Source organism: Fundulus heteroclitus, chromosome 20 (genome assembly GCF_011125445.2).
Source record: "Fundulus heteroclitus isolate FHET01 chromosome 20, MU-UCD_Fhet_4.1, whole genome shotgun sequence".
In the NCBI taxonomy this organism is placed as follows: domain Eukaryota; kingdom Metazoa; phylum Chordata; class Actinopteri; order Cyprinodontiformes; family Fundulidae; genus Fundulus; species Fundulus heteroclitus.
In genome coordinates, this window is record NC_046380.1 from 30,317,394 (window position 1) to 30,342,867 (window position 25,474).

A 25,474-nucleotide genomic window follows, 5' to 3' on the forward strand; every position below is an offset into this window, starting at 1 on the left:
AGTGGAGGAAAAGAGAAAACGACAAACAGCCAAGAAGGGAGCAGCAAGCCTTTTACAGGCAGTGTGCTCAGGATGGAGAGAGGCAATGATTCACCGGCTGAGAGGAGAGGAGAGGAGAGCAGGGCCAGAGGAAGAGTGATGGCCTCAGAACTTATTTCACTGGTGCTGCCAAGAACAGCTTGAGAAAGGGGTGGATGACAGAAAGAGGGGACGGAGAGGAGGAAAGCGTGATTGAACACTGACTGCCGCACGAATAATATCGGTGTCCCTCACCTGGCCAGCGCTCTGTCCTCCTCAGCCATACGTCTCCCCATCATGTCAACCCCAGGAGTGTGCGTCAAAGCTCCTCTGACAGGGTGTGTGTGTTTCCCATGGAGGTGCCATAGTAATGAGGGTTCAGAAGCAAGTCTCGGTGTGTTTTTTCTGTGAATTATTCAGGCTTTGCACCGATATAAAGCTTCTGTTCTCAGGGGTTGCTTTGTACAAAACACACTTGGTGCTTAATCGTCATTTCATTTGGCAATCAAAGTCAAAATTAGCTAAGCTTTTAAATATTCTTAGTCAGTTTTGAAAAGTTAAAGAAAAGTTCTCCATCTAGATTAATCATTCCTGCTTTCTTCATTCTCCGTGAATTTACATTTTTTTATTTGAATAACAAAAGAAGTCGTGCAGACTGTCAAAATCCAGAGCTACCAATTCGTTTCAGACCACAATCGTACTATGTTCTGACATCATGCTTGACAGTAAGGCATTGTGCAGCTGGTCCCTCCCTCCAGTTGCAGTTAATATATTCCCAGTTCTGATGGAAAGTGCAGCTCTTTGCCATTTTTCTTCTTGTTCCAAAGGATTGCTCAAACTGTCAAAGTGTTTTCTCTTGATTACAAGATGGATGGGAGAGTTTTGAACTCTGACATAAGTCAGGGCATCAATCAGAGAATCAATCCTAGAAAACCAGGCGGTCTCAAGCAGACATTTTTTTTAAGGCCGCATGGACCAGCTGTTGTCTGGCCAGCGGTGTCAAAGGTGAGAACTGAAACCAAACCTAAAAATCAATAGGGTTTCTCTTTTTGTTTAAGATTAGATTTTCTTGTCAAAAACCATTTAAAGTTGCCTGCTTTTTTGTCTTCATTCTGCAATAATTCTGTGACATGGCTTGTTAGATAGCATGCAAAGTACTTACGAAGCCATTAAGAATGCAATAAATTGTCAAAATAGATTTAATTTAAGTTCTATGCAAAGCAGAATAGACATTACTAAGTTAAGTTAATATATTTCAAAATAATAATTTCAATGAAAAATAAACTAATATAGAAAATCAAACATGACTATAGTAGTCTTTTTAGTCACAAATTTACATAATAAACATGTAAAGTTATTGTTTCTGCTAAGGTCAGCTTGTGTGAAGCCTCGGATGACCATTTGTAATGTTTGTTTTAGTTTAAATTGCTTATAAAAGCATTTTATCACATGCACTCGGGCCTCTTCCTACATCAGTACACAAGGTGAAAGTGTTGAAAGGGAATCTTCCAGGTGCAGCTTTTTAAAAACCTTCTAAAATGTTTTCTGTTTGACATTTTTATCAAACAGAAAACATTTAATTTTTTATTTTTAACATTTTTGAAAAAATACATATACAAATACAATAAAAACATATTTTGTTGTATACAATGTTTAACATATTTAAAAAAAAAAAAACAAGTAAAAGTTTCATTTTTCTTCTTCTAATGGATAGCATTTTCTAAGAAAGAAACACCATGAGGCCAGATCCAGTCACCCAAGGAGATTTTGATTACCATTCCCCACAACCAAGGCAACTTGGAATTGACTGAGACCATCTTCTAACCTGATTAAAGCCATCATTAAGGATATCATGTAATGAGTGTAACGCTGTTGTGGTCTTTTGTAAGACACCATCTTAATTCTGTGGCCCCTAATCTAAAAGGATATGGCAGCAAATGTGTTTAAATAATTAAACCTGATTAATTGAGCCAGAGTTGATGAAGAGATAATTGACAGCCTAAATGAGTCGAGCAGGGAGACGGACGTCGAGCTCCGTCCTTTAAGAGTTATTTCAAACTAATGAATTTGGGTCATTTGATATGTGCTGATGTGCATTTAAACGCATGAGGCGAAATGTTTCAGAGAAGACATCTGATTTTGTTTCGAGCTGATCTTGTCACACTTCACTATCCTTCTGATCCTGTTATTACAGAAGAACAGAAGCCTTTGGAAAAGACCCAATACAGACTGTGGGAGCTGCTTATTTTATTCTGACCTCTCTCTCTCTCTGAAGAATGTTTGGCTCCACAAATTAGCAGCTATAGCACCACTCTAATGATACTAATTGTCAGTGTAATTATGTATTGATCGGTACTGTGTGTGTGGGTGGTGTGTTGCATGCATCATTATCAGATGTAATCAGGATATGCAGGGAAGTGATGTGCATGTATTGCCTGCTGGTAGTTTCCTTTTGGCTTTTTTTTTATCTAGTTCCAGATTTACAGTTTGCACTGTTATGTAGTGTTTTTAATCTTACATTCAGATTGTCGGGGCACACCTACCCTCACATTGGATAATCTGTTTTGCCAGGGTTCTTCTTATTAAAATTTTTGTTGCTGGACTCCAGTTTAACTCTGCTGGTAACTGAGCTGCTCAGCTAGAGGTTAACTACTTTGCTTCAGGGCACCATTTAGGCCTCCTCTGGTTTCTAATTGTCACTGAGCTGTTGCAGATATTAATTTTCCAATAATTGCTAGAATTTGTAAGCGTTTAGTAATCGTTGTTTTGTGTTTTGCACATTCTCCATGCAGTAGATGCAGCGCCTTTCAAAAAGTCTCAACACACCTGAAACCTTGCATCACTTTTACATTAAAACCAAAAACATCATTAGCTTTTTTTGTATGATAAACCAACACAGAGAATTGTTTCTGTGTGTATTTGTATTCAACTTCCTCTTATGTGACACCTTTCAGAAGTCACTTAAATAGAGAATGGATTCCCCTGGTATGTACTTAAATCTTAGCTTACTGTAAATACATCTTTTTTGTGTGAAGTCCCCAGAGGTTTGTTAAAGGAACTTTCATGAACAAGCAGCATCATGAAGAGGAGGGAAAGCAACAGAGAGGTCAGGGATGACGTTTTGGAGAAATTTAAAACTGGGTTAGGTTATAAAACAGTTTCTCAAGCACTGAACACCCCAAAGAACACTGTTCAATCCGTCAACCATCTACAAATCTAGCAAGACATGGCTACCCACCAACACCAACAGGCTGAAAAAGGAGAGCATTTATTAGAGAGGCAGCCAATGAAGCTCATCATCACGCAAAACACTGAGTGGCACAAAAACCTCGTAGGGTTCAGATCACCCTAAATATCCACCTGGAGAAACATGGTGGTGGCAGCATCATGCTGCGGAGACGTTTTTCTGTAGTAAGAACAGGGCAGCTGCACTGAGTTGATGGAAACCCTGTTGTAGACTGCCAGAGACCTGAGACTGAGGTCGAAGTTCAAGCAATCTGCAGGACAACCACCCTAGAACGGTTTACATCAAACTATTTTCACACGTTAGAATGACCCTGTTCAAGTTCAGACCCAACTCCAATTGAGACTGTGCTAAGGTTTGATAGTCTCTCCAGCCAATCTAACTGAGTTTAAGTTGTTCTGCAGAGAGAAGACAGTAAACTCGGTCTCTAAATGTGCAAAACTAGTTGAGACACACTCCGAAACACTTTCAGCTACAAGTGCAGCAAAATGCGATTCTACAACGTATTAGGGTAGTAAAGACAAACCACATTTTAGTTTTTCATTTTCAAACATTTGAAAACCATGAGTAACTTTCCCTCCATATCCCAATTTATCCACTAATTTGTGCAAGTCCCATCACTTAAAATCCCAGTAAAATTCACTGGAGGCTGTGGTTGTAACATGAGAAAATATGGTCAAGTTCAAGGGATATGAATCTTTATGCAATGCGCTGCATTATTTCTATATCACTCTGCCTAAACATGTGGTGACAGCTTTTGGAAGCGCTTCTATGAAGACGGGCCAACTCCTCATGGTTTCCAAGGTCTGCTTGGAGTGCACTCAACACTGAAATTACCCCACTGCACCCCATGAATATGAAATGGGTGCAATAATCTCTTTTTGTAAATTATTGATCAGTGAGGATCACATAACATCTTCTAGAAGCTAGTTTTATTGATTCAACAATGACTTCTCTTTCGCTTATACACTTTAAATCTACACCTGGCAACTGTTTATTAAAACATGATATTCTAATCATCATAAATTTGTTGAAGCCTTTATGGTGAAACCAAAGCTGATTTTCCTTTTACTTCCGTCTGCATTTTCTGGAGCACCAATGTTGTTGCACTGAAGTAACTTCACATCACATTTTCCTGGTTTACATCCAGAAACTGGAATGCATTTGACTGGGATTTAAAAACAATGATGCTAACCAACACAGAGTAATGCATTACCTGTGTAGTAGATGGAAGATGAATTTTAGTTTTCAATGTCTTTACAAATGGGAATCTGGAAGGTGTAGCATACTCACTTTTTAGGGTACTTCTGAAGACATTTTGCTCTGGATTTTAAGGGGCTGAATACAAGGGCATGCCACACTTGGCAAATTTTTACCCACAAAACATTTTTAAGAAAAGTAGGCATACGTCAGTGTTAAATATGTGACCATCAGACAGACTTTGTTAGTTTTTGCCTTAAGTTTTGAAATGTACTCCAGATATACTTGCAGACAAGTGAACTCCGTTTTTTGTGTTTATAAGACCTAGAGAAACTGCTGTATTGAGTTCAAAGCATACACTGAGGTTCCTGGGTTATGTATATGCTCTGCTCTTCAATCTGCTAGCTGTTAACAAGCATATACTCTATATTGCCAAAAAATATTGAAAGTCTTGACTCGCACATGGACTTAAGTGACATATCATTCTTAATCCATAGAGTTCAATATGACTTTAGTCTACCCTTTGCAGCTATAACAGCTGCAGCGCAGCAATATCCGAGACAGTAGCCCCTCCCCTTCCTGCAGCCGCTCACCTGAGTCAATTCAGCTCCTCTATCTGCAACAGTCGAGTAGGAAACCTCCCCGACTGCTTAAGCCAACACGAGTGTTTGCATGCAGACAGATATTAAGTTTCAAATAACATAGCACCTACTGGTGGCATGGCAGGGAAATGGCACTGTTTTTAGCATTTCTACTAGTGTCTTGTTTACAGTAATTGCAATTACAACATTGTCATGTAGAAGTTTTTACAGAAATGGGGGGAGAATGCTGTTTTTGATGGTTTGTTGTGTGAACAGATCATTGTCGCGGGTACCCAAGTATTATTCTGTCTACTGAAACTTGCTAAGCAGGAAAGTGACACTTTTAAATTATATATTTTTCTGAAAAGGTCTTAATTGTCCCCTGTATATTGCTTTTGCCTCAACTGTGGAAGTTGTGGTGATATGTGTATTTACACACGCAACCTGCATCAACCTGTATGTTCTTGGTGCTCTTTTTGTGCCATAAATATCTGGTTGGAAAACAAGGCTATAGAGGAGCATCTCCTGTTGTTTTTCTTTTTTTTTTACTATGCTCTTCTTTATAACTTTCACTTCCTGATCTCTCCCACTCACTAGCGCACACACGGTAACGCTTATGGGAGTAAGCCATTTCGTACACACGCACAGATATATTTGTGTCTGGTGTCTTGATGAAGAAAGAGTTGATGATACATGAGTGCACGCAGAAAAGGACACAGAGGAATTGTAATGCTATCAGTAATCCTGTCCTGTACCACACATTTCTTATCAGGCAGCTCTTCATGTTTGTATTTATGTCCCATTCAAAGTGACACACAGCACCAGTCAAATGCAACATGGTGTCCAGTTATTTGCATGATGTTGAATGAGTGTTTTGTATTTTTCCACGTGTTTTCCTCCCACCTTATTAGCAGTAATCCACAGCAGTGTGTCCGATCAGCATCCTGTATATAAGCCTATATTGTACTCTATTTCCATATGTTTAACTGACATTAGTTGTCATTGTCGCAAATAACAGTGGAGTATAGGTGATGCCTGCCGAGGCATATTTGTCTGACTCAATATGTTAAAGAAGTGGCAATAATGGAGGAATGATTATTCAATCATATCCTTCGGCGCACTTCAGCCAGCCCATGTCTGCAATACGTCTTTGTTACTGTGTGTAGAGATGCGTTTGGTACCTTGCATATTTCAGTGTGATATAAAATAGCGGAAGCAACTCCACCCCTGAGGAAACAAATTCCCCACTGTCCGGAAATGCAAGAGTTGTTTTTCTAAAGGCTTAGCTTCTGTCAGTATCTGCTTGCAGTCCTCCATATATTGTACTAGCTGTGTTTGGGTCACATTGTCTGTGACCTTCTATATCAGCAAACGGGTCAAGTGGACACGCTTTTAAGCTTTGTTCTCTGCCCTGTACATTGCAGCTGCTATTAATCTGACATTTTCTGTTTAAAGTTAGTCACATAAATATTGTTTCCTATGGGTGCATTTTGATACACAAACCGTAAAAATACACAACACACACTCACGTAATTTAGTAGCATTTTTCCAAATCTTTATCTTAAATATATCCTTTTGCCTTTTTGCTGTTTAAAGACTAACAACTACATTGATCTAACAGGAGCTTGTTAGTAAGTCAGCTCAGGTAAAAGACATGCAGTTGACTGATTACTAGACATGGTGCTTGTAGCTAGCCAATTGTAGTTTCAAAACACTGTTACCTTAATGTTTGCAATTCTTTGTGCTTCAGCCAGGACAAACATCCATCACTCTAGCACTTGCTCTACCATCTAATTCTTTTTTATGACACTATTAATTATTGCAATTATGATACGGCACTCAGTGTGCATATTGAAGCACTGTCTGGGCTGCAATAAATGTTAGCTGGTTATTTAAAGGAGCAATATGCAAAATGTTACCACTAGGGGGGCTTTTAAGCATTGTCTGTAGACCAAAACAAAATGTTTGACAAGCCACGGCTCTCTCTACCACCACTCCAGCTGTAAATACAGAACAACACAGCATCACCTTTTAAAGGAACATGTCTAGTGAAGAAGTAACTCATAACTTTATAGTGCTGATAGCAAGAGAACGTTTTCATTCGTTGGCTGTGCTTTCGCCCATTTCGCTCCTACTCTGCACTACTCTGACGGTGGCATTTTATGGGCAGGGTGGGGCTAAGCTCTGAGTGGCAGCTGTTCACATGCACGTGCGGCCAGCCAGGCCGGGTTTCTAAACGAGACTGGAGAGCAATGCAGAGAGATGGTGTGTGACGTCATACCATATTCTATCTAAAAAGAAAGCTTATATTTTTCACATCAGTATTTATTAGTTCTTTCTACCTAAAATAATTAGATTTTGCTTATAGTTATTTTGAGTACCATGGCTGTCTATTAATTTTGTTTTTTAAAATAATAGATGTTTAATACAGAATAAAACATTTAGGAAGGTGTGGTAAAGTTGTTTTAATACAGCAGACGTTGACCAGGAGCAACCTTTTCTATAAAATCTTGTTTTGGTGCAACTAAATTGTTTCCCAGTAGCTTAATAGACTACTCATTATCTGGGTTTCCTATGAAACAAAAGTAGAAAGACAGTTTTACCTTTTTATGTTATTTTTCTTATTGTTATTGCAACATTCACTGAGATTATTGCTTACAACATGTTTTCCTAATATAATGCAATCCTACTATTTTCAGAAATTACACAGCTACATGGACATGTACTAAAAAACATCAAAAGGGAAATTTCACAACTGTTTGTGCCTCCAGTCTGTAATTTATAAAAAGTAAAAGTGAAATAAACTTTTGCTGGGTAGTTGAAAGCCAGAATCAGCAGTGTTTTGTTGATTGATCAAATAGATAAGCCAATTTTCTAAAATGTCATAAAATGTAAATGGCAAATCTAAAACAACAAGTTTGGAAAATTATGGAATCTTGAAATGGACCTTGGAAAAGTTGTATAAGTGCAAATAAAACAGGGAACATCCTCCTCTTCTTCATTTCTACCTCTCTGCTGCCAAAGTCAGATGAACGTTACAGACTTCAAGTCTTCCCATACTGGTTCTTTTGAAAAACTGCTGAACTTTACATAAAGTCTCCAGCTAATAACCCACAGAAACCACAGGGAGAAAATGCTCCTTCCACCCTGGCTATTGGCCCTAAATCTCATGGGAATTTGTTGTTGGGTTAGATGCATAAAAGTTGCCCGTGTAAAAGGCTGACTATCCTCGAGGGAACCGTCTTTTATTCTTTGCTGATCTCGGCTGTTTAAAGCTTCCAGATTGCAGGGGAAGTAGAGAAGTTTTACCGTTATGGGCCCCAGAGAGACCCATATAGATTGTGGTGTTTACTTATTAGTGTGCCATGTATTGATGTAGGTGGTGTTGACCCTTTTGGGGGTCTTGTGGAATCTGCACACAGTGGTTTTGGCGCTATGATGATGGATTAACCCTTTTAACTTGTGTCCCTCAGGCTCTGATGTCATGGGTGCATGTTTGCGTGTGGTTGATAGATTTCTCACATGACTATAAAGTTGTTGCCTCAAGTTGTAGCTCATATGAGGATGCTGGTTATTTTGCTTGTGGCAAGGTCTATTTGTAAAGGATACTTTAAATTAAATATGTGCTGGTTTACACATTGCAGGATTTTTTTAGACCATATCTGTGTTGTAGTGAGCGTGTTGTCAGTCATCTTTGTTCTGAGGGGAAGAAATTACCCCTCAGGCATCAGTGGTTACAAAACATTGCTGTTACCGGTTATAGCTGTGAGTTACTGTTACTTAAACACAATCCTCAAATATTAGCAGAATTTTTTTTTTACAATCATGGCAAATATTTCTGTTGAACAAATAGTGTGTAGGAGGAAGTATAACAGGAAGAAGCCTCGACACATCCTAAAGAACACAAAGCAGGTGTATAAGGAGTGACAGCTGAATTGGAGCGATTAGGACTGTGCCATGCGTTATAGTGGCGAGTAAAGGGGGCTCATCATCACCACACTTCAGATTTTCATTTGGATACAATGTTGAAAACTATGTATCATTTTGCTCCCAATTCACAACTAAACCCTGCTCTTTTTGCTTTACTCTTATTGCATAAAATTTAAGTGACATACAGTGAAATTAGTGCTTGTAACATGCCGAAATGGAAAAGGTTCAAGGCTACACATAGTACCTTTACTTAGTGAGAGCTCATAGGTTCCTATTGCAGCCAAAAGCAGGCTTAAAAGATAGTGAAAATGTCGAAAAACGCAGACAAAGGCTTTATTGACGTGTGCTGAGCTGCAGGCAATTTAGGTAGATCATTCGGGAGAGAGTGTGCGGAGGAGGGAGGTGTTATCTTTTCTCCTGTGTGGATCAATCAGATGATGTAGTGATAAGTCTCTGGATTACACTGCTATTTACACACTCCCCAAGTGTAAGTGTATGTGTGTACTGGGTCTGAATAACTCACTGACGGCCATTCGGCTTTAGTGTAGTTGCTCTGCTCGATATGCTCCTGTCAGTGAAAATACGGCTAAAGCAGCATCTGAAATGAATCGAACTGTGTACGACTTCCATTCCCCGTCAGGATGCTTTTTTATTAGGCTGGTTGGGATGGATCCTGTTATTTTGTTATAAATAATAATTTGCTGTCCAAAGTAATGCTAACTTTAAAAACATATGATTGATCAATAAGGAAAGATTTTTCCTGGAAAAGCGTTGAAAAAGTCTCAATATTGCTGCAAGCGCTAAAGTAATTTAATCACTAATCCAAACAGGCTAGAAACAGCCTGATTTTAGGACATCTACAAAAGTACAAAATGTTTGTTTAACAAGTCATTCATCATCAGACAAAAGGTTTCATTCATTTTGGCACTTGAACCCTTTTTGGTGCATTATGGGCTGAATGAGTGTGTGTGGTGACTGGTTAAGCGATCATATGGGTCAGTGAACTGCTTTGGGTGATGTGTCCCTCGTGATATTGGAATGCTCCCGATATTGTCACATGGTCGCGGTGTCACCACCGTGACTGAACACTGCAGAGGAAAATAGGTTTTGCATGGTGGGATGGTGCTTGTGAGAATGCAATGTCTGTGTGAATGGCTCTTTCTTTGAATAGCCTATTTAATGTGTTAGGCAATGGAATCAAAACCGTTGACGTTAGATAGGAGACCAATAGGTTTCAGTGCAGTCCCTACTGGGTGATGGAAATGAGCTCCATGTGGACTTGAACACAGCTTGGGTGCTTTCAAGATCTGTTTTGAGAGGGATTCCAGGGGTGCTTAGGATGAAGTGTTGTACGTCCTGAGTCTGAGTGGACTTTTTGTTATGTCTTATCCTCTGTTCTCAATAAGGATTCAAAACATTAAAGGGATATTCTGGTTTGTTTGAAGTGTGTTTTTTTTTCTGAAGTACCTATGAGACATACTTATTTTACCTGCAGTACAGGTTGGTCAGCATGCTTTTAGATTGGGGAAACAGAGAAGATTTGACACGAGAAACACAAACCTAAACAGTGTTCGTTAAAGGACACCAGATAAGCATGTTTTATTTCTTCATTTAAAAAACTTTAAACTTAAAAGCTTTATCATCAGTTAGTGTTGTTTTCTCACATCAAAGTTGTATTAGAAAAATAATGAACTTCATGAGCGTATACAGGACGTGTTTGGATTTTTTGTTAAGTTTTAATCTGCCAGTACCAATGTATTTGTTAGTAGTATAATAAATCTAAGAACCACTTTGGAAATAATTTTTTTCTACCTGTTTTTAGCTGAGGTAAAGTCACCTTGCAGTGTGAGAGAATGGTTGATGTAAAGTCAGGTTTTGCTAATAATTTAAATAGAAACAAAATGATTAGCGAGATTTTATATAAATCAGGTTTTGCATCCTATATTAGCAATTAGCATGGTTAGGAGTGGTTAGCCAGGATAGTGTTAAAAATCAACATTCTTTGTATATGCGTTCTACATATTCATTATTGAAAAAGCATTCCAGCAGTTTCCACAACAGACAGCTGGGAAGATCAAACGGAAACTTTGCTATACTCCTTTTAGCCTTACTGTTATCTGCTTACAGTATTGCTCTCGCTCGCTCTCTTGCAGCCTGAATGAACCAGAGAGATGTCTTAATATGTTCTTGGAAATAAAATTTCAATTTAAATGGGCTTTGAGATCTCTGTGCTTCCTTTGACTATTTTATAGCTAACCTTGAGTCAACTTTACTCTAAGTGTCCTCGCCAGAGAGTACTGTTGTCTTATGTTTTTTTCTGTTTACTGTTAAAAAAGAATCAAGTATTTGGCTTCTGGCTTATTGGTCACTGTTTGGGTCAATAATCTGAAAATCTACTAATTCTGGCCAGGTTATGATGATAGTTTTGGCATTTACCTTTTAAACTGAAAGACGTTTGGGTTTATGTGTGTGTACTTCACTGTTAGTAATTTGTTTAGTGTGCTTTTTTTGCTGTTACATTGAACAAATGAGACTTTTTTCCCCTCATTGATGGTGTTTTTTTCCTCGCTCTGCAGCCCCTGCAGATAGACGACAACTTCTGTGGACAAGACTTCAACCAACCTCTTGGAGGAACCAGCACCATTGAGGGCATCCCTCTCTTCATAGACAAAGATGAGGGCATGACTTCGGTGGCTGCCTATGACTACCGTGGCAACACGGTGGCGTTTGTTGGTACACGCAACGGGACACTGAAGAAGGTAGGATTGATCGGATGCTTGATCCATTGCTCTGATTTGCACAAACTGATAGGATGCTGTTTAGTTTTGTCGCTTCAATTTACATTTAGCTGTAAGTAATTTTAGTATTTTTGTTTTAAATCAGGCAGTTCTTTTGCTGATCTATAAAATGAGAGAATGCAGTTTCTATTGAAAACATTTGCTATTCCTTATGAACCGGTGTATGTTAAAAACTCTTTACATTACTTTTTCATTACTGTTCCTCTGCTGCAGTAAACAAAAAAAAGTACTTAATGATAAATTTGGCAACTGTTTGGTCAAATATTAGCTATTTTCCTTTAACGACAAGGACTTGAGCTGACTTAGCATCAGTAAGCTAGATATTCAAGCTGTGTTAATGACTGGATAACTTATATATAAATACAGGGGGAAAAACTGTACCATGAAGGAGTGTGTTGGTGCTGTTAGATGCTATTTGGGTATATATGTAAATTCAAATTATTTTTAAACCTATTATCTGAATATACCTGTTTTAGATTTATTTATTTTTGAAATAACTGGAAGGGTCAGTTTATATTAAGTGCTATAATTTTAGGGGGTTCCTGTTAGATATTCTGACACTGTCAAATTCTCCCCACACAATTAATGTTGATTAGACATGAACGAGTGAGTGATCGTTTCAAGCTAAGCCACTTTTAAAAAGTTGCTGCTTCAAAAGCGATTAAGATCTTTCATTCCAAGATCTTTCATGACCAACTGCTCCACCTCTCTCCTGTCTTTGTCTTTATGTGACTGCGAGTAAAAATTACTGCTCCACAATATTAGAAAACATGTAATCACAAGGTTTGTTGTTCCGCTGTTGTGATATCAGTTACGATTAAACATGATTTTCCTCACTATTGTTCCTCTCTACAAGCATTAGCGTCGCAGTCACCACAATCTTTATCATGTGTGGGCATCAAGCGAACAACTGTCTTACTGGGTTGAAATTATCGTCCATATTTGCATTACAAACAGATTGTTGTGTTGGTAATGTTTAGCATTAACATTAGGGAGACTGTTGTGATTTGCTATATTGTGCAGCTCTACTGTAATATAAATACTACAAATATTACTATAGCTGTACAAATAATGTGAATAAGAGCAGATATTATAGTGCAGAAGTTATGTTAATCACAACTAAAACTGTGTTATTATTACATTACCCTATTACACATGTTTTTAACCTTGTTTAAAATGATCACACCATCATATTCTCCTGTTCTTGCTGATGGCCATTTAAGCAGACATTTAAGGGCGGCTCTTTAAAAGTTTAAGATTTTCCAACAATTTAAATCCAGTTTTAGGCTTCTGCTTCATTATCCAGTCACATAAAGAGGTACTGTAGTGTCCCCCTGTTGAGTTCTCAGCTTGAATATTAAAAGCTAGATTTAAGTTGGCCCAAAAGTTTTGACCAGAGGAGGGCATTTCTGCTGAGGACTGTTAAGTCAGAACAGAAACCTCACATAAAGCATTTTTGTACCCACTTTTCTTTGCAAGATTTTATAATATCAGATATAATAACAATCACACCCCCTTTTTTTGGAGAGGAAGGGGGATCATGACAACTGTATGTGCTTAACTACACGTTTTGTTTTTGTGATTGTACGGTAGATAGACATGCACTCTGACACAGTTATTATTCCTTTTGTATGATTTGAATGTTTGAGACTTTCTGTGTGTTCACTTTACAAAGAAAAGGACTCTCATGTAAATGGCGACTCATTAGAATTCAACCCGTTTCCCTCCTCACTGCTCAAGACCTGTCATCCATTCAAAATTATGAATGTATAATCAGACTGTGTGTTTGTGCGCCTTTTAATGCCTGTTTGCGTATGCATGCGGCATTTGTGTGTTTGTCACTCACCGTATGCGCAATAACGCGTTCTCCCGTGATGGCGTGGGTTTGTACGCGCGTGTCTGTGTTTATGTTTATGAGGAAGACGACAAACATTACAAGTTGACTAAGATTCAGTGCTTTGCATTTGTCAGCGTGACGCCCATTCACTTAGCCTGGCAACGAGCGCTTTATTTTCTCAGCTGTTCTCACGTGTCTTTTCCCCCGCGCTGTGATGCACTCTGGTTGAGGTTATTTTGCGTGCGGAACCTCTCTTGGGAAGTAGGTGGTTGTGTTGCTCTCGTGTGCATCAGCAACAAAGACGAGAAGCTTGCCAGTTCTTCTGGGTATCTCATAAAGCTCAAGAAAAAAAAGGGTATAATCTAGGAAAAGGTGGAATATTTTAAAAAGAACCTGTACACAAAACCCTAAGCACACACACATACTCACACTCTGGAAACTCTCATTAGCCCTGAAGTCATATAATGCAGGGCTGAATTAATGGGTTTTTAGTTACTCTTTTAGAAGAAAAAAAGGTGGAAGGATTGATTGAAGGGCTGAGGTAAAAACAGTCCATGTGTGAAAAATGGATCTTTCCTTTAAGGATCCTAGAGCATCTTTCTTTTTTTTAATAGCCCTTCAAGTACACTGGTTAATTTTCCCTAAGATTCATCTTCTGATTCATCATTTGGGCAGACTGGAGAGCTTTGATAGCTTGTGTCATCTCCTTTCAGTCTATTTTTAATTAACAATGATGTTCAAGGTTGTCCAGAGCAACAAAGCAGTGGCATAAACAACATGTTTAAAGCGAGCACTAATGAAGTCCCTTTGTGCTCTGCTTGACACGCTCACTCTCAGGGACATTCACTTGGGAAGCTTTCACTAATGAGTCAGGGTTTGATGGGACACATAGAAGAGATGTAAGAGCAGGAAGGAAGGTAGAATGGTAAGATAAAAAAGAAAGGAATAGGAGATGGAGGGATGTAGGAAGTGATAAAGGTGCGAAGTCCGCTAATTCTAGCACTCATCTGGACATTGCTGTGGTCCAAGACGTCGACTTTGTAAAAGTATTCACACCCCTTGAGTGAGTTTTTTGTGCATTTTTGTCACACAGGAACCACAAAGCTTAATGTAGTTTCTTGATATTTTATATGATAGAAAAACACAAAGACCAAGTAACAAAGGTCAGGGAGAAAGCCGTGAACACGTTCAAAGCAGGGTTAGGTTCTAAAAAATATATATCCCAAGCTTTGAAATGGGGCAGAGCTACATTCCAGTCACTATACATCAAAATAGGATAGCAAAATAGGATAGCATAACCTTAACTGACAGGCCTACTAAGGATTGATCCTAGAAACAGCCATGAGGCTCATGGTAACTCTGTAGCAGCTGCAGTGATCCACAGCTCAGGTGGAGAAGTCGGTTGACCGGACAATTATTGTTTGTTCGCTCACAAATCTGACTTTTATTGAAAAGTGGCACGCAGAATGCCGTCGTTAAAAGAAAGACACAAGAAGTCCTGTGTCTGTTTGCTATTCACCATGCAGGAGTCCCATGTGGGAGGAAATGCTCCTATTCAGGTGAGACCAAAAATACACTTTCGGGTATTTTTTTTTTGCAAAGTACACTTTTCAGAATCTTGTTCTTAAATGACTGAGAAAATCATGAGATTTTTTTTTCTTCCCACTTCCCAATTATGTTCTGCTTTGTGTTGCTCTATCAAACAGCAGTCTCAATAAAATGCTCTGTCTGTGGCTGTAACGTGATGTGAAAAAGTTTTAATGGTTGGAAAAATTTGGCCAGGCTTTGCTTGGCTCAGCTGCTCATTGGTCACTTCCATTTTCCATCTTCCAACAGTATGCGAGCTCCTCGGTCACCGCTTCTGTGTGAAAAAGTGCTTTATCCGAGTCACTGCTGTACACATCAAGTGTTAACAAAAAAGATAAATAGGTGAATGGCCACTTCTGCACCTTCAGGCGTTTTTAAGCAATGACAATGAAAGGTCACTGACCATGACGGGGGCCCACTTGCGCACATATGCAGAGTCCCTATGGGTGGTCTGAGCGGGGCGAGACAAAAAGAGAGCCTTCAAGTCGATAATCCAATACCTAATTGTGCCTTTTTTTTTTGATGCTGTGCACACATTTACACACAGACAGGACTTAGGATTCCTCAGCTGCGCGTACCATCAGGGGGCAATGTAAGCCATCTGTTATGTGTATGCAGCCTTTGTGCCAGGTGGCCAGAGCCCCAAGTGCCCGCAGGGTGTCTGTCGTGGCTGTGCCAGGCTCAGGTGGCCGGGTGCAGAGAAGCTGCCTGACGCCCATTCAACAGTGGATCAGCGAGGCTAACCCCGAGCTTCTGATGACGGACAGCGGGAGCACTCTGTCACCATATAAAACTCACTTTACTGACAGGCGGTAAACAACACGCCTCAGTAAGGTTGAAACATTATAGCCTTCCTCAAACGTGTTAAAGAATACAAGAAACAATACCCTGCCTAGAACGTAGCTAATTGAGGAATAACGTTAGGGACATTTGTAAACTCCAACGTTTGCAGTTGTTTCCTCTTCATGTCACCTTCCTTTATTGAAAGTTGGATTATTGTAAGAAAATGTATCTATATGGGCTGATTTTCCACTAATTCGAGTGATCAAAACAACTCGCCTTTTGGCATCGTTAGGACATGTTTGGATTGTCAAGGTGACAATGACCCAAAGATTGGGTGTGGCCGGTGACTCATGTGAGCCTAATAGGCCCGTTAGTGTGATTGTTGTGTCCATAACTTATAAGCCTGATCCGTCCAACCCATGTTCTGAACTGAAAAAAGCCTTTTGGACTACCGGTGAAACACCCAGAAACAGGAAGTCAAATGGGCTTTTCTTTAAGCACTTACTTAATTAATATTTGCACACTTTAAGCTTCTCAGGAAGTGTTGTTGGTGCAATTAAAAAAAAGAAAAAAGGAAAACTTCTTGTTTTGCCTGGGTGTTTTGTGTAATCTTTGTGCATTCTGAGCCGGTGTCTCACCACAGTAGCAGTTTGGTAACGCATAATGACAATAAAGAAAATAGTTTTCTGATTAGCAGTAGTTTAAAATGGGCACATGTAAGGTAGCAAAAAAACAAAAAGGGTTTGAACTTCAGACATACAGGAAGCATGTATGAGGTTTTGTTTTTGTTTGAGGGGTTTCCAAAGATAAAATCTGCAAAATTCACAGCTTCCTTTGGTCAACCAGCCTATGAGCAATTTGGACTTGTGCGTGGTTTTTCACAGCCAAGAGCCCTATTCTGTGGGAGTACGGTGCATCACGTTGTCTATATGCAATAGTCTAGGTGTGGTACAGTATTTATCAGCAAGAGAATCACGGGTTGTTTGTTTCAGCTGCTAGGTGGGATATTTTTTTTATTATTATTATTCTATTTCTTTCTTTTTTTTTTTTGTGGTTGCAACCAAACACGTGGTGAGATGCAAAGTGTATAGAAAACCACCTTGCCAAGAACATTAATATAAAATAATTACTCTGATCACTACCAGCCCAGTGTAAACATGATGTTGCTTTGGCGTGAGGACAACATGACCACTAATCCACGCTGATGTCAAATGTCATGCATAAGAACCAAGAACTGGGACATGCTCCTGCCACAATAAGTAACCACCACAGTTTCACCACAGGAGTTTAGTGCCTGCTCAAATCATGTTAAACTCTCTCACCAAATTGTGCCTAAGAGTGCACTTTGTTCTTGACGTATCCCAAAACAATATCTGCAAGGGACAGCTGAGATTATCCAATTATGGTCTCACTAACAATTGGCTGAAAGTCTTACCAAAGAGGTAAAAAAAAAAGTCAAATACAAAATAAATGAAAATGGAAACAGTTTCTGTTTAACACTGACATACTATAACTTGGAACCCGGTAGAGCTTCTACCATTTATTGAATCATAATTTTATATTTATAACTATATGACTTATAACAAAAGGTGGGGAGGGGGGGAAGCAATCTGAAGGACTGCTTGGAAACAATAAACGCTAGGCTGTTACATTTTAAGGGTCAAAAGCGTTCATGCTGGGCATCCTGTTACTATAATTGGCAAGCTGGACAGAACCTCACTGCCACTGATAAAACGTTTAGGGTGATGGATCCTGAAGCTCACAGAGAGTGGCAGCAATATTAGGAATACGGGGGGAAAAAGAGGAGAGTAGGGGAAATGTTGCTTCTTTGCAATCAATATTGTCATTGCAACAAGGTGATTGTGAATGCATGCTTCCCTTGCGTCTTGCAGCCCCAGAGCTTGCTCAGAGCATTATAATGTTGCACTGGTATGATTTGTGTGGCTTTCTTTGAATGTATTGAATGGTATTCGGCAGTAAGGGGGTTACATAATATTTATCCCTCTTGAATGCATATTTTTCTGCGTGAAGTCACTTCCATATTCCTCTGAGACTCGTGATGTCACCATTAAGAGATCATGTCATGGCCTAATTGATGCATGATTGTGAGTCTTGTGCCTAACGCTGTCTCGTCAAAATCCCCTGCGTACATGTATGCGTTTGTGTTTGTGTGTTCGCGTGCTGGTACATGTTTTTGTGGTTTCCATCAAAATCCGCGTTACCACCTCCCCTCTGCTAAATGTTCTCCACCCAAATGAGAACAAACCTTTTGTGGGAACTCCCTACTTTTCCTGTTTTATATCGTACGGAGAAATAATGGCCGAAAATAATCTGTTTTCATTCGCACGATGTTCTCTGAAGCAAACGGTGTCAGTCTGAAGAGAAAAAAAAAAAATTTAAAAACTTCCCTGTTTAGAAGGAAAACTTAACTTGACTTCCCTCTTCCTGTGTGAGTGAATGTGCTTCGTGTCATCGTTCAGCTCCACCACCCGAGCCACGAGTTGTTTGGCCCGGGCACGAGTACAGAGACTGGCTTTGTGCGGACGTTTGGTAGCTCTCGGTCATTAGTTCACACAGCCGCACAGGGTCCCACAAACACGCACTCACGCGCAGACCCACGCACGCATGCACGTACGCACGCACGCAAATGGAGCGTGAGATGGAGATGTAGAGAAGGATGAAAGAGAGCAGACTTGGCAGAAGCAACAGAGGTTAAGACCAGGCGCTCAGAACACAACAAATCATTTATTCTTTGTGTTTAATGTTGAGGTTGATTTACTTTACTGTCAAACAGTCTCATCATGATGTCCCGAATAAACGCACAACAAAATAATTTTCTATGATGTTCTCCATCTAAAAAAAAAAAAAAGAAAACACACCTAATTTTAGTTTTCTTTCTTGATTTTATATAGTTAAACTTTGAAATTGCACTATGAATATAATAAACCAGCTTATGCAGTATTTCCTATCCACTATGAGAGCCCTTTTTATAGCTTGACATTTAACTCAAGCCAATAACCTGGCTGAAGAACGGTGCCGTTTTAAGATGCATTTGATGCACTTTAATATTCAACAGGCCGAAGTGGCTAAATTCTTTTTTTTAACCTTGAAAACGTCTTTACTTTAACTCAAAAAAGCACGTAACACAAAACAGATTAAAGTCCCATGTCTGATGTCTAAATATTTACATTTTATACCATCTGATAATCTGGATGAATAGTGAGTGTTTTAAGCGTGTGAGGTTGGGTTTGGATGTAGCTAGAATAGAAATAACTGTTTACATAGCACCTTTCACAGGTGAAAAACCCACCAAGTGGTTCACTATAAAAATAAACGTAAAACCGTAAATGAATAAGAACATATTTTTAAAAAGCCTACATGCAACATCATAAAAAAGAAAAGTAGTTAAAATATACACAAATGTAGGTTTAGACTGAGCAGGTCAAGTCTTAAACAGGTTTCTGTCAATTCTTAGAGTAACGTGTTGCAAACGATTTAGCAGATAAGGAGGAAAAAAAGGCATATTAGTTTTGTTAATGACAACAAGCGGGGTGTGTTCGTAAATATGAAAATCAAAGCACATTTTTATTGCTTTTTATTAGGATTTGTAGACTTAAAGAAATATCCATAGTTTCAAGAATAAGCAGCGTGTGGATTAATTCATCCATCTTTTTGTTTTACACCATAAAATAAAATACAACCATTTGCTCTTAGAATGTACATAATTTATAAACCGACTCCTGCTATGAGATTTATTCTCAGTATAAACCCAGGTGCTCTGCAAAGGGACCATAAGTTTATTAGAGAACATTAGTGAAAACAAACATCACAAAGACCAAAAAGTAGAGTAGATGGGACCAATTTAACTCAACAGAAAATATCTGCTGATAAGGGCCAACCTCTATTTATAATGGCAATGAAATGTATTTTTGGCTGCACACCAGACTGTAAACAAATCATCACCATACAACTAAGGTAGAGATTCTATGCAAACCAATACTTGAACTTTATTTTTAAATCTCCGAGATGTCAACTGTCAAACCTGAACTAGCTCTTTGAGTCGGCACTTTATCTGAGAGAGCTGCAAGAGAGAGAGAGTACATATCCTGCTTTAAAGGAGGCATTTTGACCTTGTGCAATGGCACAAAGTGCAAATTTAGTTAAAGTGATATGTCGTCCTTCTCCAGACAAGATTTGCCTCCATATGTGTGTACATATGCGTGTCCCTCTGAAGCATGTGGGCATCAATTATCTCTCATCATTGCCAGCCTGAGTCTTTCTCCCATCTGCTGGCATGTCCTCACATGTGGCTACAGTCAACCTAGAGAAGAACACAATCTCGTTGTGAACGATGTCTCCAGCACATTCACCCACAGAGGCACGGCCGAGGCTTTGGCCTGGCACTGCAGAGTTTCACACGGGGAACACGGAACGGGACGTGTCCCCTCCGGATGTCGGCGACGCCATTCCTGCTTTTGGTCAGGGTGTAGGGCGTTGTGTATATGCAGTGCTTTGAAAAAGTATTTTGCTCCCTTACAGGTTGTTTGACATTTCAGATGATTAAAAATAAACCAAAGTCAAACAAAATAACTACATAAATACACATTGCATTTTTCATTAGGGTAGAAAAGCTCTCCAATCCAACCTAGCCCTATGTGAAATGATAACCACTAGCTACTAGCAACCTTTTTTGGAAGACTTTTATTTAATTGACGACATGTTTAACGTCTGACATGAAGTAACCTGCTCCTGTTTTTGCAGCTAGATCAAAAGCTGTAAAGATCCCTTCTCAATGACAACTTAAAGTTTTGGACTTGTCTAGTCAAAGTCCAGGCTTAGATCATTGTTTTTCCTCTCATCATTTTCTCTCATTAAATCGAAAAAGAGAGGGCATAAATCAAGACGTACCAAGTTTGCATCTGCACAGCCCAAATCCCTTTCATTCATGCGTATCCTTAGACGGGGATTGTAGCATTTATGGTGAAAAGGTAGACAGTAATGAGGGGTCCCTTTTAAAAGATCTACATGCCATCATATCTGCATGTATCCACCCCCACAGTCTCATTAAAACTACCACCTCTATCTTTGCACCTTTGTCCTACAAAGCCTTATCTCCCCTGATAACCCGTACTTCCAGACTCTCTAACAAGCATAGGTGACAAAAAAAAAAAGAAAGCGACTTGGCAGTCGTTTTGGCTAATCTTCTCATATGTGTTGTAATCCCAGTGCCAATTATTAAATGGAATTTAACAGGCTTTGCGATAAATGTTTAAGGCTAATCACCTTTAAAAAGCAGGATATGTTACAGTAAGCCACAATGTCACCTAATGTTACAGAAGATAGCAGTTTAGGCCTTGATAATCTCAGTGCTAATGCAGTTTAGCTCGGTCCGACGGTGTGTGACTGCACTCATTCACTTGTTCTCCGTTCCCCATCCTGATTCGCCGCTACCAGGGGTTAATGAGCCAAAGTGAGGAGCAGATCAGAGTGGGAGAGAAAGCCCAGAGAAAGGGAGACCGTTGAAAAGAAAGAGCAGACGGGATGAATAATAAATGTATCATGCTCAAATCCATTTTTAAGGGAAGATTAGAGGAGTTAGGATGCAAGCTGGGATGCTCACACCAGCCAAGTGAGGGAGGACCGCTGGATTGTAGGTCAGCTCCATTATGCATCTCTGGATGGAATCTTAAACAATTTCTGCTTTTTATATTTTATACACCTATCTTATTACAAACTTTCTTGAGAACTTTAATTTACTTACTTTTACTGATTAAAAAAATTTTAACATTGCCTACATGTTTGATTTAGTACGGGAACATCATGACTCCTTAGCCTTTTCAGAAAAGGGAAGTTGATCATAAGGAAAAAGAAGGCCAGTGTCCTGTCAGCTGTTTGTACCCATTGTTACTGCAACAAGCACGCCAGCTGGATGACAGAAAACCCGACATCTGGACCGACCTCTGCCAAGACTCACAACTCAGCTCGCCAAAAACAAGTATATTCACAACACTATGCAAGGGCCCGCATAAGAGTCCTGCACTATAACCTTGAGTAATGCATAAGCAAATGTTACAAAAATATCTGAAAGTAGAACTTAAGCGGTTGGCTTAATTCTCACGATTGACAAAAACGTCCTTTTACTACGTCCCTCAACTCCACAGTCAACTTCTTAGGGTATTGTTGCTATTTTATGTAGCTTGCCAACTATGATTCTACACCTACTATATCTATCAAAGTAAGAATGTACTAAGAAGCTTCATTTAGGCTGGACAATATATTGGGGATAAATCATGGGTGTGCACAATATTATTGTTGCAAAACATGGTTTGGAATGCAATAATATTTGGCCAATACATTGCAAGTGTCATTCATAACCTGTTGCATCCCAATAAGGTATTCACCCTGTTGGATGGGGTTTCAAATCAGCAAAGAGCCACATCTGATGCAGATTATGGTGGCCAAGATGCTAGAGGTCACACAGGGACTTGGAAGCACACATAAGAGACACAGGCGTGAAGGAAATGTGGATTTATTGCCACCAATATTAATAATAGTTATTGCAATCACACAATTTTGTAACACCAAGCAGCCCCACACCTTCACCCTTCACTTTTAATTTATTTTTGTTTATGATGACCTGCCTTCTGTAAGAACGGGGACAGCATAGCCCTCTTTCTGCCAGCTGACCAGCAGCGTGCAGCTGCTTTAGCTCAACGTACTAGCTAAAGGAAGAAAACAAAAAGCAATCACTCCAGAACACTGATGGAACGTTTTAGCAATTTAGAAACTATAGCTTAAAAAAAAAACACTGCCTGCTCCATACAAAGTTGGATACATCCTGGTCCAGCATGCTTTTGGAGTGTCGGCCATCTGAAGGGACACTGCAGGCATAGCTTAGCTGCGATTGTTATCTCACACACTTGCAGTCACAGACTGTTTAACTTAATATCTCAGTCATTTGAACATTCCGGCTCCACAGTGCTCAGTAATATGCGTTCATTTAGAAGAGATCGCTGTCAGATTACCGCACAGCTCTCCACTATCAAGAACCTTACATGTAGGCCGCTCAACCCTTCACCCACAAAGCTTTATGCAGAAGAATAAAACATCCAGAGGTTGGAATCGTCCTTCAGCAAGACGCCGCACTGCGATGCTTCTTTTAAATCTGTGCAAAATAGCTGGATGTGAGGAGCTTCTTCAGCTCCATTACATCATATGATGAGTGTGAAAATGTGAGTTACTATCAAATTAGCTAATCTTCTGTGAAGAATGTAGACGGCGCCGCAGTTCAAACACACACACACACACACACAGACTCCGATGGGAAGCGACTGTAGGCGGCTTATCAGATTACTCATTGCGACCCTAATAGATTTTTAATAGATTGTTTTGATTAGTTCCTCTGCTTTAGCTGAAGCACAGACGCTCGCACCTTTGCATCCCAGTGTGAAGTTGGATTTTAGTTAACAGTGAGGGCACTGTCAGGGAAATGTGTTTTACTTGAAGGGTTCCTTGCTGTTTTGTCTCGTGCTTTGGGAGCATGAAAAGGTCAAAGTAGGCATCTCGTTATCAGTCTGTACTTCCTTTAACAGGCAGAACTAAATGCACAAACTCCATGCGTCCATGCTGCCTTCTGATGACTTGGAATATGTTTTAACATACAGTGCCTTGCATATTTATGCCAGTAAATGCATTTTAACTTTCTAAAGAGCTTTTCTACTTTTTAAAATAGACCCCACTCAGTCATGGACGTAGAGCATATGTTCTACAGGTTCTCACTTGGATTTAAGGCTGGGCTTTGACTGGGTCATTCTACCACATTAATATGCTAATTTTTCTCGCTGTATGGTAGGGTCTCTGTTCTGCTGTAAGGTGGACCTCTACCTCAGGCCTGATTTTTTATTTTTTATTTTTATTTATTTATTTATTTATTTTTATTTTTTTGCAACTCTTACCATTCCCCTGGTTCTTGCTTTATAAAGGTATTCCCACACCATAATGCCACCAGTACTATGTTTAAAACATCAGGATAGTATGTTAAGGCTGATGTGTAGTGTTAGTTTTCCTCCACTCATAAGCCCCATTTACACTACCCTTGTTAAACCGATCTGAGCCGAGACCAGTCCGAGCTTGGATCAGTTAACCAAGTCGGCTTTTGGGACGTGGATAAGACAAACGAACATCTAATAAGGATTTACAGATGCAGGAGACAACGACAGACGCTGAGGTTGATCACACTGCTAAGCAGAATCATCTCTGGAAACCATGTGGCATAGTAAGGAAGCTAGTATTTTTATGAATGTCTGAAATTTGTCTGAATGGAGTGTGAATCGAGACATGCAGCCAGACACGCTGGAAAACCCGCGGACAGTCAGCTGACTGTAAGGAGATGACGCGGTCTGCTCATGCGCTCTTCGTTATCAGATAACCGGGCCAGAAAAAAACCAGGCCCAGACCTGCTCAGGAACCGGTCTGCATTTAGCGCGATCCGGTTATGTCTACCTCAGTTCAGTTCAGTCTGCTGACCATTTACACTCGAGAGTTATCTCGGTTACCGAGCTCGGACTGGTCTCGGCTCGGTTAAAAAAGGGTAGTGTAAACGGGGTAATAATATCCAGCATGCAGGAAAAATAGTTCAGTGGTGGTCCCATTTAACCAGAGCACCCTTTTGTATGCGTTTGCTGTCTCCCCATATGGATTGTGGCAAACTGAAACAAACCTTTTAAGCCGTATCTAAACTATCATCAACCTTAAACACGTGGACTTTTTTTTAGGGTATCTGAGTAAATGGGACTAAATGCAACCGTGTCATACTTTTAAATTTTTTTTTAAAGAATTATGAAAGCCACATTTATGCTCCGTGTTGCCTTGGCCTGTCATGTACATGAAATAAGGCTGAGAAGTTCAAAGGGCATGAATACGTTCGCAAGTCACTTTTCAGGTTACCTGATATGAGCTCATTTCAGTTTCTTTGCCTCATACATTTTTAGTTCACCCAAATTAGAGAATTTATATTTTATTACCAGTTAAGGGTGTTGTTGTCAAAGCACTATATAAGGTTTTGTGTTCAGCAGAGCTTGCTGAAAAAGCCGTTAAGAGTTTGTACAGCTGACCCTGTGACGTTATAATTTCCATCTGCTAAGGCATTAAAAATGAAGAATTGGGCATTGAAGAGGGAGCTCGCTGGGCCCAGTTTTATTCACTGTCTTGCAGAGTGTTATATCTTTTTCACTGCCTCTCTTTGTCCTCGCAGGCCTCTTTCTTTCCTCCCCATCTGCATTCACTAATCGCTGATTGTCTCCACTTGGTAAAATATTTACCCATGCTTTTCTCTGGTTTGAATGTTTCAAACTGATTAATTAGTCATGTATCTATCCATCTCTCCTCTCTGCCACTTGTCTCTTGTTCCTCTCTTCTTCTCTCTGTTTCACTCAGTTCCCCCGTTTCTTCTCTTCATTTCTCTCACACCATCAGTACTCTTTCTGCTCCTCTCTTT

The 25,474-nt window shown here is 39.6% G+C and overlaps 1 protein-coding gene across 5 annotated transcripts in view; it reads left to right on the forward strand.

Moving 5' to 3' along the window:
• Positions 1 to 25,474, forward strand: part of plxna1b (plexin A1b) — a 254,801-nt gene that overhangs the window by 52,501 nt on the left and 176,826 nt on the right. For all 5 annotated transcript variants that reach the window (XM_012870500.3, XM_012870503.3, XM_012870502.3 and 2 more), the window contains exon 3: positions 11,550 to 11,732. In XM_012870500.3, coding sequence (XP_012725954.1) covers positions 11,550 to 11,732 — 183 coding nt within the window. The remainder of the gene's footprint in view (positions 1 to 11,549; positions 11,733 to 25,474) is intronic.